Source organism: Ipomoea triloba, chromosome 9 (assembly GCF_003576645.1).
Source record: "Ipomoea triloba cultivar NCNSP0323 chromosome 9, ASM357664v1".
Taxonomy (NCBI): Eukaryota; Viridiplantae; Streptophyta; class Magnoliopsida; order Solanales; family Convolvulaceae; genus Ipomoea; species Ipomoea triloba.
Genome location: NC_044924.1, coordinates 12,789,082 through 12,802,534, shown reverse-complemented (window position 1 = coordinate 12,802,534; position 13,453 = coordinate 12,789,082). Strand labels below are relative to the sequence as shown.

At 37.9% G+C, this 13,453-nt stretch overlaps 1 protein-coding gene across 1 annotated transcript; it reads left to right on the top strand.

The window, feature by feature from the left end:
• The first annotated feature begins 1,918 nt into the window (after positions 1 to 1,918).
• Positions 1,919 to 7,426, top strand: LOC116030546 (ATP synthase subunit O, mitochondrial-like). The gene is made up of 6 exons (XM_031272827.1): positions 1,919 to 2,115; positions 3,256 to 3,306; positions 4,017 to 4,260; positions 5,817 to 5,929; positions 6,997 to 7,083; positions 7,160 to 7,426. Exons 1-6 carry the CDS (start codon positions 1,999 to 2,001, stop codon positions 7,277 to 7,279), a joined length of 732 nt encoding a protein of 243 aa, XP_031128687.1. The 5' UTR covers positions 1,919 to 1,998; the 3' UTR covers positions 7,280 to 7,426.
• The last annotated feature ends 6,027 nt before the right edge of the window (positions 7,427 to 13,453 follow it).

Below are 13,453 nucleotides of genomic sequence, written 5' to 3'. Positions count from 1 at the left end.
ACTATTTATGGAATTAACTCTTTATTTATATTACCAAACAAAGATAATTTCTTCTACTTAAACATACTCCATATTATACTTACTAGTATTTTTTATGCGCGATGCGCAAAAAATAGGTGCTCAATATTAATACTTTATATTAACATTTTAAATTTATTTAGATTTTAGATGTTTAAAGTATAGTAAATAATAATAATAATAATAATGTTAAAAATTTTTATAAATTCAATATTTATATTTTAAAAAGGGGTAAATCACCTATTTGGTCCCTCAATTGTTGACGAACTGTCAATGTTGTCCCATAACTTCGTAATCATCAATTTGACCCTCGAAATAAATTAAGTTTGGTCATTTTACTCCTTCCGGCCACATTCCGTCGTTCAACCCATGAAGACCCCATTTAAGCAAGGGCAATTTGGACTTTTCATATCTTCAACCCTCTCTCTCTTTCTTCACCGTGAACGCCGCCGAGAAGTTCAAAGAACTCCATCTCTCATTTTTCAACGACCTCCCTTCCGATCCATCTCCCATTAGGATAAGGACAAAAACGGAACCAATCAACAAGCAAGGTGAGACTCACGTCAGAGAATTCACATAAATCGTCGATATAAGTTGAGAAGAAATCGTCATCGGATCCCATCTTCTCGAAGCTCCCGGCCGGCGCGACGTCGAAGGGGTCAGACGCCTAATCCAAATCCCCCGGAAGACGGAAGTTGACTTCGCAGTGACCCTCTGGTGGTGCGATTGCCGGAATGCAAAGGGAAACGACGGCGTTTGGTTGGCCAATGGCTTCGAATTGAACCTGATGGGTCGATGGGGTCGGATGCCAGATCCAGATCCTTCGGCAAACGGAAGTTGACTTCGTAGTGACTCCCTGGTGGTGCAATTGCCGGAATGCAAAGGGAAACGACAGCGTTTGGTTGGCTTATGGCTTCGAACCTGATGGATCTTGCATCTTGATAGGAGTGAAAATGCAACAAAACAAACAAACAAAACAACCCTCAATTGTTGTTTGAGTAGCAAAACACCGATTTTTTCCCCTGCAACGAGGGGAGCGGTGGATACTTGCTGAACAGTGGAAGTAACTAGCGATTGTTCAGCGGAAACCACATAACACCTAGCGAGTAGAGAAGATGATTTGGGCCTCGGATGTGGCTAAAATTTAGGTATGAAGCAATGACAAGAAGCAGAAGTTCTTTGAGAAGAGCAAAGAGAAACTGAGCGTGTCGGAAGTCATGTGGAGTAGCTTCGACAGCAGCCATGGGGAGTAGGTGACACTGTGCCTCGCCTGAGAAGACCAAAAGAAGACGAACATAGGACCTAAAATTCGTTTCTAATTTAGAAGCAAGTAAAAGACCGAAATGCCCATTCTTAAACGGAGTTCTCGCGTGGCTGAACGACGGAATGTGGCCGGAAGGAGTAAATCGACTAAACTTAATTTATTTCAGGGGTCAAATTGATGATTACGCAGTTAAGGAACAACATTGACAGTTCGCGAATAATTGAGTGACCTAGGTGATTTACTCTTTAAAAAGTAAGTAACATATAACTTAAATATATAATATGTACATATTATTATTATTGAAGAATATAAGAAAATATATGGTGGTTGCATGTGCATTGTAACAATAGTAGAAAAGATAACGAAAGTTATAACAGTAGGGGTATATTTGTCCAAATTATTATATAGTACAACTTTTATAGCATAATATGTAAACAATTTAATGTAAAAAATGAATATAAATAAATGGTATAACAATCATTCACACTTATTATATTTTTTTAGATTAGATTAGATTTTAGATTTACATTAGATAAGTGATAGCGTGGCATTTGCATGCCTAGGTAGCACGAAAAGTGTGTATATACCCTCACTGTATCGGTATAAACTTTGGCTAACCGATCTATCTCGCATCACTCCGTCATTCCTCGACCTTCTTCCTCGCTTCAGTATCTCTCTATCGTTAGCGAAAGATTAGTTAAGAAGAAGTGCTGGTAATGGCAATGGCGGGACGTGTTAGATCAATGGGCCCTCTCATCCAAAAGGCTCTCTCTTCGTTCCAGAGATCCGACGCTCATCACTCCCTTCTCCGTCCTACTCTTTCAAATTCAGAGGTAAATAAAGGCCAATACTCCGCCAAAAGCAAGAATTACAATTATTTTGAAAATTTTAAGCTTCAATGACGTTTTAACGTTTTATTTTAAGCTTTGAGTGGTTTCGCTTTTATTTGATATGTGATTGGATGCTTGATTTTCTGAATTTCTGTATCCATTGGTTTTCCTCTTCATGCTCAGGAAATGGTAGAAGTTTGTCAGATAATATGTTTTGAACAGAATGCAGTTAAAAAAAAAAAATCTTGTTTGAGGCCAATACAGATCAACCATTTACTAGTAAATTTTGGTTGTAGCTGCTAAAAATGGCGAAATTTTTTTGCCATTTATATTAGTTGCTTTCCAGTCGAGTGAGTATTTGCTGCATAAAATGCTCTTATCAACCTTTTTCTCATAATAATGTAGCGTGTTTGGTTAGTAGAGAAAAAAAAAAATTACGGAGTATTTTTTGGGGTAAAGCGAAAGAGACCTTTCTTTTCATTTAGGATATATCAGACTTATTATGGGGATATTGATTGAATAGCTAGGAGGAAAATTTTGAAGTAATTTATTGTTGTAATATTGTTGAATCCCTAGCATTTTGAAGAAAGCAGTTTTGTACAGATTGGTAGCTTGTACTTAATGGCATGGACATCTTTTTGCATTCCAAATAATCACTAGTGGACTGAACTTTTCGTTTTTGCTCAGTTTTAACTATGCAAATTTGCATGAAGGCAGAAGCATTGATTATCTGGAGAAGCTTGCTTTGTGTGTGCATTCCCTTCTTTATGTAGGCTAATCTTGTAACTTTTGCTTATGAATGTCTATTATTTGATTAAGCTATTTGGCACACACATAAATTGAAGTAAGCATTACTCTAAATGTAGTTGCGGTTGGTAAACCCATGACCCATATGACTTGGAAAACAACTTTTGATAAACATTTTCCTTATGATTAAGCTTCTTTTCAATCTATCACCCATTAGGTTAGATAACATTGTTCATCCAATGGGACTACTTGAACTATTCTACATTAGGATCAAAAGGTGATGCCATTTATTTATTTATTTTGTTCCATGATGGAAACATTTAGCTTGGTCTGGTTTTATATTAACCTCTATTACCACAGGAAATTGTTAACATGGATTACGTGTCTCTATTGCAGCTATTGAGAAATTATGCAACTGCATCTGCTTCAAAAGAACAAAATGTTAAGGTAAGTTGGCTATGGGAGCTTTAATAGAGGACTTAAATAAATGGTGGCTTTAAAGTTATTTTGGACTACTTTAGGAACATTAAAAGGGGAAAATTTTTCATTGCTATGAACCTTTGCTACTACAACGATCATCTTGCCTACTATTTGGTAAAAGATATGCTCTGTATCTATTTGCAAGTATTATTATGCACTTTAACTCCCTCAGGTAGATAATCATCAACATTTACTAACAGGAGCCTTATTGTTGAAAGGAATTATACGGAGTTATCCCTGTTATGTTTTCACATCTGAGTTTCTAGTGACAGAATTTCAGTTCATTTTAAAATTGCAAAAGAAACTTCCTCTATAATTTAAAAATCATCTTTCCCTGTAAAGTAGACCTTATTTTTGGAGGAAAATGCAGAATTAAGTTCAACTGACTTTGTTTTATTTTGAACATAATATGCCTATAAAACTGAATTGCATTCATTCAAAATCTGATGATGATCTCTTTTGAATGTGTAACCAGAATACATGCTTCCATTCTGTTTTAGGAGGGGAAAGAATATGTTTCCATTGTTTTAGGCTTGTAGCTAAAACTTTCTGAGACTGATCTTCAAATCGCATCAGTTCCATAATACCTTCTCTATATTGTTCCTCAAGTCAAAACACCTAGGAGATTTGAGTCTTCTGTTTGTTGACCTTTTCTTCTTTTAATAATGTTGTTTCAGGTGCCTTTGACAATGTATGGGGTTTCTGGAAACTATTCATCTGCTTTGTACCTTGCTGCAGTAAAATCTAATGTATTGGAGAAAGTTGAATCAGAGCTTTATGACTTTGTTGAAGCTTCAAAGAAGAGTCCTACATTTTCCCAGTTCATGAAGGACTTGTCTGTACCCAAGGATGCTAGAGTGAAGGCCGTAAATGAAATTTGTGCTCAAGCTAAATTTGTGGATGTCACCAAGAACTTTTTGGGTATGATGATATATGAAAGTCGTGACAAACAAGACAGAAATAAATTGATGTTTTTTCTGTACTGCATTTTAGATTTTCATAACAGGCTCACTTGCAGAATTCTCTGTAGATTGTGTTGGCTTCAATTGTGTTGGGCCGATGCATATGCCTCATTTATAAGCTCTGACCGCCTTTTCTTTCTTAATGGTGGGCTGGGGCAAGTTGAAATTTACTGGCATGTCTCTTTTATTTGTTGAACTTGGGTGTTGTCACTAATCAGGAGCAAGAGTGCAATTGCTATGATAGGTTAGCATTTAGTATTACATGACCCCTAAATGCTACTTGTGTGGATAATAATTCCAATAATGGTTTAATAAAATATGAACCTCTGTTTCTTGTTAAGAAAAACTGATTTGTGTAATATGTGTAAGAATTAAATGACATGAAATATATAGGATTTAGCTACCATCCATAGTTGATTGTTTGTTGTTTACTTGAATCTGGACTGCTTGCTTGTATTTTGTAATTTTCCCTCACTTCTATTCAACTCTTTAGATGGTGTATGAGACTGAATGTTCTGAGCAGTGAGAGGTAGAGGACCTTTAATGGCTGCAGGCCATCAATGCAGCAATCCAAAGGTTTCCTACAGTTTTACTGTTTGCACCAAAACGTTTTATCTTCCAATGAAAGTGACATGTTTGGAATTATTCAGATGAAACCTTGCTTTTTGGTTTCAGATGAAACCTCTCTTTTGGTTTCATTAGATAAAACCTATCAATATGAGATTATTATCATATATATGATCATCTAATGCTCAAGGTGTTAAGTCCTTGTATGAATTTCTTCTGTAAACCAAAGAGACACATCTTTCAGTATATATGCATGTTGCTGTAACTAAGTGTAGAAAACTGATGTTTCAGACCAGAAAAAATGCAGAAAACTGATGTTCAGAACTGAAAGAAAAGTTTCTGATTTATATTTCTGATCTATACAAAGATTACAAGATGTTTCTACTCTCTACTCTCTATTATTTCAGATATACACACTAATATATATACACACAAGAGACATAATAAAACTACACTGCTCTAGGTAGACACTACACTGCACTGCTCAAGAAGTCTGCCCAAGAAGTCAAAGATGTGGACTGCCCAAGGCAGATATATTTAATATTTCAACACTAAGTTTTTATAATTGGATTTGATAGGGTGTAGTTGCCTTTTTATTTTTTTCTCCTTTTAAACTGAATCTGTTTCAGTAGCATGACTTTTTATTTGCTTTTCTTTCCTCCATGGGAACCATGAGTTGACTTTTGATGCCTTATTATGGTAAGTAGCAGATCCTGTGAAGCAATGTTAGACATATGGATGATTTGGGGACTCAAGTGAGTTCAAAATTGAACTCAAGGAATGGGATCTAAGCAGTGTTAGGTTTAGTTTATAGGCAGTAATGCCTAAATACCATTGAATGGTGTATTCTTTGTGTTTGAAATTAAATATGCGAGTAAAATAGTTTGATTACTTCTGCTATTTAAAATCTTTGAATGTTCTCATTTCATCCTTGATTCATATGTCCAGCTCTTTTGGCTGAAAATGGGAGGCTGAGGCACATTGACAGTATTGCAAAACGATTTAAAGAGTTGACCATGGCACACAAGGGAGAAGTCAAAGCCATTGTGACAACAGTAATTGTATGTTTCCCTCCTTTGGAACCCAAATTTTGATTTCTGAAATTGCATTCTAATACAGAAAATAGATTGGAGCTTGGATAATTAGCTCTTTACTGTCAGATTGCCAACATATGCCTCAGTTGTTTGGAGTTGATTAAATTAATAAATGATATGATAAAAGGTAATAAAGTGATTACGGCTCTGTTTGACAGAGTTTATATAGGAGTTTAAAATAAGCTATAAGTTCTGTTTGGTAATGTTCACAAAATAAACTAGTAGCTTAAAATAAGAGCTTATTTTGAAACACTACCTTAGGTGGCGTTTCAAAAATAAGCTAGTAGCTTCCTAACTTTTTTTTTCATCTTTATCCTTATTATTTTAAATAAATGACATCCTTTTACCCCTCCCAATTAAAATCCTTTTGGCATTTTCTCTTCAATATGTTTGGTTGTAATTTCAATTTGACATTTGTGTGTTTGAACATTAATTTTTGTATGAACTAATTTTGTGAACTATAAACATTTTGTTTTACTTTATATATTTTTAAATATATGTTCTTACTTTATATTTTATTAAAATATATTGGTTTCATTATTTTATATTTTAATATGTAAACAAACCTATTTGAATTTAAAACTATTTAAATTTTATGAAGATGTCCTTTTTAGACATTTTACATTTATCAACTTATCAAAAAGCTAAATTTACTAAACACTTTTAAGCATAACAACTAGCTTAATAGCTCTTCATATTTCAGCGTCTAGCTTATAGCTTTTCAGCTACTTTTTTCAGTTAGGTTTGCCAAACATAGCCTACATTTATCTGGTCTTGTGAGGTTTGCTTCATCAGTTTCTTGGTTTGTAATTGCATATAAATTAACAATGGAGATTGCAGTGGCTTTCCAAAATTATGCATTTAGTTTTTCAAAATTTCCAGATGAAGTTATATTACTATCGGTAGTTTTGTGGGAATGGAAGATGGTCATTTCAGAGTTCTCTTTTTGTGCAATTCCTGTGTTGGATAAAGAAATACGACTTCCTTGAACCATATTTATCTAATTGAGAATCTCTGTTCTCTATCTTTACCAGCCCCTTCCTCCAGAAGAAGAGAAAGAACTGAAAGCGACACTGAGTGAAATGACTGGGAATGGGAAGATGGTTACTTTTGAACAAAAGGTATGCTGTAAATTAAAAGTTTATAATTTGCGGTCTTTTTGTGACAGTTGTTTACCGTTCTACCCTGATATGACAGATCGATCCCAGCATTCTGGGTGGCCTGGTTTTGGAATTTGAGCGGAAAGTTTTCGACATGTCAATAAGGACTAGGGCACGCCAGATGGAGAGATTCTTGCGCGAACCTCTCAACTTTTGAGTGCTTGCAAACTTATCACTAGTTGTTTGTGTGGCATTTTTGTTTTGAAGAAAGAACATTCTTTCCTCTATTCTGGGCTCATTTGAGCCGATTGTTCTGCATTACAATGTTATCCTGCATTGCTTGCAAATAAGAAAGCTTTCATTTTCCTAAGAATCTACTCATAGATAACCTCTAGCTGGCATTAGTGTTTATATGTTTAAATAAAGTTAAAAATGACGTTATTAACTACTTAAATCAATACATAAGTCTAGTACTGTCAAGCGGGCTGACCTGTCTCACCGTGAGCTTAATTTTTGGTGGGCTTTTGTGGGCCGGAACCTTAGACCCGCGGGTTAGTATTCTTACAACTTTAGCCTACTCCACGCGGGTTGGCAAACTCCGTGGACTAGCCCGTGCGCTTTTGATTTTTTGTTTTTTTTTTTTGTTTTTTTTGTTTTTACTATGTACACATATTGTGTACACAACTACACATGAATATATATTTATATTCATGTGTACACATATCCATGTACAATGTGTGTGTGTATATATATATTTATAAAAAGAAAAAAAAAAAAAGACGGGCTAGCGGGTTGGCTTGTAGTTTGCGCGGGTTGCGGGCCTTAGCGACAAGGCCCGCTCTTTCGTGGGCCATTGAAAAAATTACAAGGCTATTTCATGACAAATTTTAAATCTAGTGCATAAGTTTATTGCATATGAGGATTTTGAATGCTTAATAAAAGTCACTTTTAACGTCATTTAAATATGTTTGTTATGAGAACAAAAATAATCATGTCACAATAATGTTAGGACTAAGACCGATTAGGATTGAATAATTCTGTATATCTCGAATACACAATTACACAGGAGAAATATAAATACAATACGTAGAAGTATAGTAAAGCTAGAAGTAGTCTAGACTAAGAGTCCTAACACTCCCCCTCAAGCACATGGAGGAGCTACCTGGAGCTTGTCACACAAAAAAGCAAAACGAGGTGCAGCTAGCGGCTTGGTAAAGATATCAACTAGTTGATCCTTTGTGGAGATGAAATGAACTTGAAGCTCCCCGGAGGCCACCTTGTCATGAACAAAGTGATAATCAATCTCAATATGCTTCGTACGAGCATGAAACACAGGATTGGCACACATATAAGTGGCCTCAAGATTATCACACCACAGCTGCGGAGGAGATGACGGAGGAATACCCAACTCACGGAGCAAAGAAACCACCCAGGTGACTTCAACACAAACATCTGCAATAGCCTTGTATTCCGTCTCGGTTGAGGAACGAGCAACAGTACGCTGCTTCCTACACACCCAAGAGACGAGGTTCGAACCCAAGAACACCGCAAAACCACTCGTGGATTTCTTGTCTTCCGGGCAACCAGCCCAATCCGAGTCACTATAAGCATGAATATCAGTATGAGAAGACTTACTCAGACGTAAACCGTAATGCGTAGTCCCCTTAACATAACGAAGAACCCTCTTCAGCTGAGCCCATTGCGCGACCGTAGGAGCATGCATCTGCTGACATAACAGATTTACTGCAAAGGAAAGATCAGGGCGATTCACAGTGATACTGTAAAGCCCCAGCCAAACTCCTGTATCGAGTAGGATCAGCATACAACTCAGAACAATCATCCGAAGAGCGAGAGACAGGAATAGGTGTTGCCAAAGGCTTACAGTCAGACATGCCTACACACTAAGAATATCAAGCATATATCTCTTCTGAGAAAGCAATATACCATCACCAGCACGGACTATCTCAATACCAAGAAAGAACCCCGGGCTCCCTAAATCACGAATTTTAAAAGCCGTAGACAACTTAGAAATAAGTGTAGACACCAAGCCAGAATCACTTCCCATGACCAAGATGTCATCCACATAAACCAACAAATAAACACGCAACTCCCCCTGAGTAAAGATAAACAGAGAAACATCCGTCTTGGATGCCCGAAAACCAATAGACAACAAGAAAGCATGCAAACGAGTAAACCACGCACGCGATGCTTGCTTAAGACCATACAAAGACCGCTGCAACAGACAAACATGACTAGGAAATTCTGAGTCAGCATACCCAGGAGGCTGACTCATATAAACAGTCTCAGCTAACACACCATTCAGGAAGGCGTTATGCACATCAAGTTGACGCAAAACCCAGGCAGAACTCAAAGCAAGAGACAACAACAAACGTACCGTAGTAGGCTTAACCACAGGACTGAATGTATCAAAGAAGTCCTGCCCAGCGACTTGGTTAAAGCCCTTAGCAACAAGTCTCGCCTTATGACGCTCTACCGAACCATCAGCCTTCCGCTTGGTGCGAAAAACCCACTTGCACCCTACAACATTCATACCTGCACGGAAGGGTACAAGACGCCACGTCTGATTCTGCAGCAAGGCATTGAACTCCGCATCCATAGCCTCTCTCCACTCCGGGAAGCGCACAACCTGTGTATAGCAAGTAGGCTCAACAGGACACACCTCTGCAAAAAGAGCCACTAATTCCGCCCCTTCGGACCGAACTCTGATGTGCGTCATAGGACCACCTTCCCGAACCACAGTAGTAGAAGAGGTTGATCTAGGGGCCCGAGCACGAGCTACAGGTCGAGCAACCACAGTGGTAGACGCAGGGGAAGAAGGCACCACCGGACTAACACTAAGAGATGGTACACGAGCAACACCCCAAGGTTGAGGCTCAGAACCTGCAACAGGCTGCAAAATAGGCTTAGCAGCAAAAGGAAAACCTACTCATCAAAACGAACATGCCGACAGATAAAGACCTTATTAGTGTTCAAATCCGTGCATCGATACCCCCGAAAAGACTCAGGATAACCAAGAAAGACACAAGGAGCGGAACGGAAACTCATTTTGTGACGATTGTAAGGGCGAAGATGAGGGTAACATAAACAACCGAAAACACGCAGAAAAGAATACGACGGAGGAGACCGATGAAGCATATAATGCGGACTTTTATCACCCAGAACAGATGTAGGCATCCTATTAATGAGATATACTGCAGACTCAAAAGCATAGTCCCAATAACGTGAAGGAACAGAAGCATGAGCAAGCAAAGTAAGACCGGTTTCAACAATATGCCTATGCTTACGCTCCACACGCCCATTCTGTTCGTGAGTGTAAGCACAGGACTGCCTATGACGAATGCCAAGCTTAAGAAACTCAGAATGTAGCTTCTTATACTCAGCACCCATATCAGATTGTATTGATTTAATGGAACAACCAAAAGAACGTTCAACTAACGAGCGAAATTGAGCAAAGACTGTATATAAATCAGATTTCAAGCGTAAAGGAAAGAACCAGGTAAACCTAGTAAAATCATCCACAAATATCACGAAATATCGATAACCATTAACTGAAGTAACAGGCGCATGCCCCCAAATATTAGTATAGATTAAGTCTAAAACATGGGTACTAGAAGACTCAGTACTAGAAAGCGGGAAACGCGCAGATTTCCCAAGTTGACAAGCATTACACAGAGAATTTAAACAACTAGGCGAACTAACTAAACATGACTCCAAAATACGACTCTGAACGCGATGGTGAGGATGCCCCAAGCGCCCATGCCATACAGAAGCCCACACACGAGCTGAAAGAAAAGCTGACGAACTAGAAGAGGGCAACACCGGAAGAGTGTACAAACCGCCCGAACTCTTACCCTGCAGAAGGACCGCTTTGGTGCGGATATCATTCACAACAAAATACGTAGGATAAAATTCAAAAAAAAAACATTATTTTCAGAGGCAAATTTCTGAACTGAAAGCAAAGAAGTAGACAACCCAGGAACATGAAGAACACGTGACATATTAAACGAACGAGAGGGAGTAGAAAACGATGCACAACCAACACTAGAAATAGGTAAGGCCTTACCATTACCGACACGTAACGTGTCATGACCAGTGTAGTCCTCAGAAGTAGTAAGAACATGCCCATCTGGAGTAGCATGATCAGTAGCCCCCGTGTCCGGGAACCAAGTCTGTGATCCAAACGACACACCCGAGTCAGACGCACCCTGATAGACCATGTGAGCCTGAGAACCATCAGAATACCTGCGGTAGCACGAAACAGCAGTATGCCAAGTTAAATCACAAATTTGACATCTGGGAGCACCAAAATTACCACCACGCTGCCTCTGCTGTGCTCCACGCCAAGATCCAGAACCTCGCGAACGAGCAGCCTGCCCGCCGCGCCACTGCTGACCACCATGCGAACCAGCAGACGTTTGGCTGAACTGCTGCGAACCAGACTGTTGACCATCACCGCGCCATTGCTGATCACCACGTCGACCGGAGCGGCCAGATCCCCGGCGAGCCATGTGAGCGACAGAAGCAGCTCCAACCGCCAGCGACAACTCCTCAGTGAGAACGAACTCCTGGGAGCCAAGTAGATTGGCCAATTCTTCCAACCTGATCGGCACCTCGCGAGACGACAAAGACGCAGTGAATGCCCTGAACTCAGGCCGAAGACCACGAAATATATAGATATTTTGTTCGTCGACGGAGACTGGCCGACCGGCAAGAACCAAATCCTCCAGAAGAACCTTCACCCGCCATGATAATCAGCCACCGAAGCATCCCCTTGCTGCAAGGTTTGAAGCTGTCCAAGCAGATGAATAGCACGGGCGCGAGACGAAGACGCCAGGGCAAGTTCGATCGCTTTCCAGGCAGCCATGGAAGTCGGTTGTCCAAGCACCAGCGGCATTACCTCTTCGGAGAGGGACGAAATCAACATAGATAGGATTTGTTGATCCTATTGAACCCAAGGACCATAGGCGGGGTTGATGGGAGCAGTAGCGGAGGAAGAAGCTTCGCCGGCAGTAGCAGCAGGGAGAGGTAGCGTCGGCGCGGGGCTAAGGGAACGAGCCATCAATAAATCGTAGAAGATTCTGACCATGCAAGAACGGAAGCAGCTGAGCCCGCCAAAACAAAAAATTGCAATTGGTGAGCTTGATGCTCACAAAGTGATGAGCCGAAGATAAAGAAGCCGATAGAGATGGAATAGGCGCATCCGAAACAGTCCGCTCGGAAGAGACACCGGTAGAGCTGTCATTGGCGGCCATGGAAAAGAAACCTAGCGATGATACCAGATTAGGATTGAATAATTCTGTATATCTCGAATACACAATTACATAGGAGAAATATAAATACAATACGTAGAAGTATAGTAAAGCTAGAAGTAGTCTAGACTAAGAGTCCTAACAAGACCAACAAAGATTTTTTTTTTCTTTATTAAAGAACTAAAAATGAAATAACACAAAAATTAATGTCCAACATATAAAATTAAAGATATTTATTGAAATACATGAAGAGTGTGATTAAATTATTGTCTGACACAAAAATTAAAATAAGTAAATACTTTGTATAATTTTTAAATATCAAAATTAATTAATATAAAATAAAAAAATCATTTTCAATATATTCAAAATGAGTATTTTACAACTTGTAATAAAAGTAGTAGTAAATATGAGTATTGCTATAGATAATTATAATCAAAAATAAAAATTATGTCCTAACTATTTTCATATTAAAATAAATATATTAAGTCTCCTTAATGTGATATTAATGAGTTAGTAAAACTTAACTTCTTTTTTTTTTTTTTGGCTAAAGTGTCATTTAGCACCATGAACTATATCCAATTATTCATGCCGCACTCTGAACTTTCATATCATATATATCGAATCACAAACCAAAAAAAAAAATTCACATATAACTTTTAGCAGGTAACCCTGTCTTTCTGCTGACATGGCACAGGTTTCTCACTGATATGGTATTTCTTTTAATCTTATGTTGTCCATGTAAGCATTTACATGTTAAAAAAAAAAAAAAATATATATATATATATATATATATATATATATATATATATATATATATATATATATATATATATATATATATTATATTAAAATAACCAGAATTTCTTCTCTTTATTTTCATAATGTATACTTTTTCAATTTTGCAATTCTAATGTTTCATTTTTTTTTTAGAATTTATATTTTTTGGCTAATTTTTTGTTTAGTATTTTTTCAATTTTTCAACTTTATAGAAATGCTAATTTTTTTGTTTAGTATATTATTGTCAACAACTAAACAGTTGACAAGTGAAATAGGGTTGGGGGAAATAGTGAAATTCGGTCTCTGGTTTTTGTTTATGTTTTTTATTTTATTTTTATTTTAAT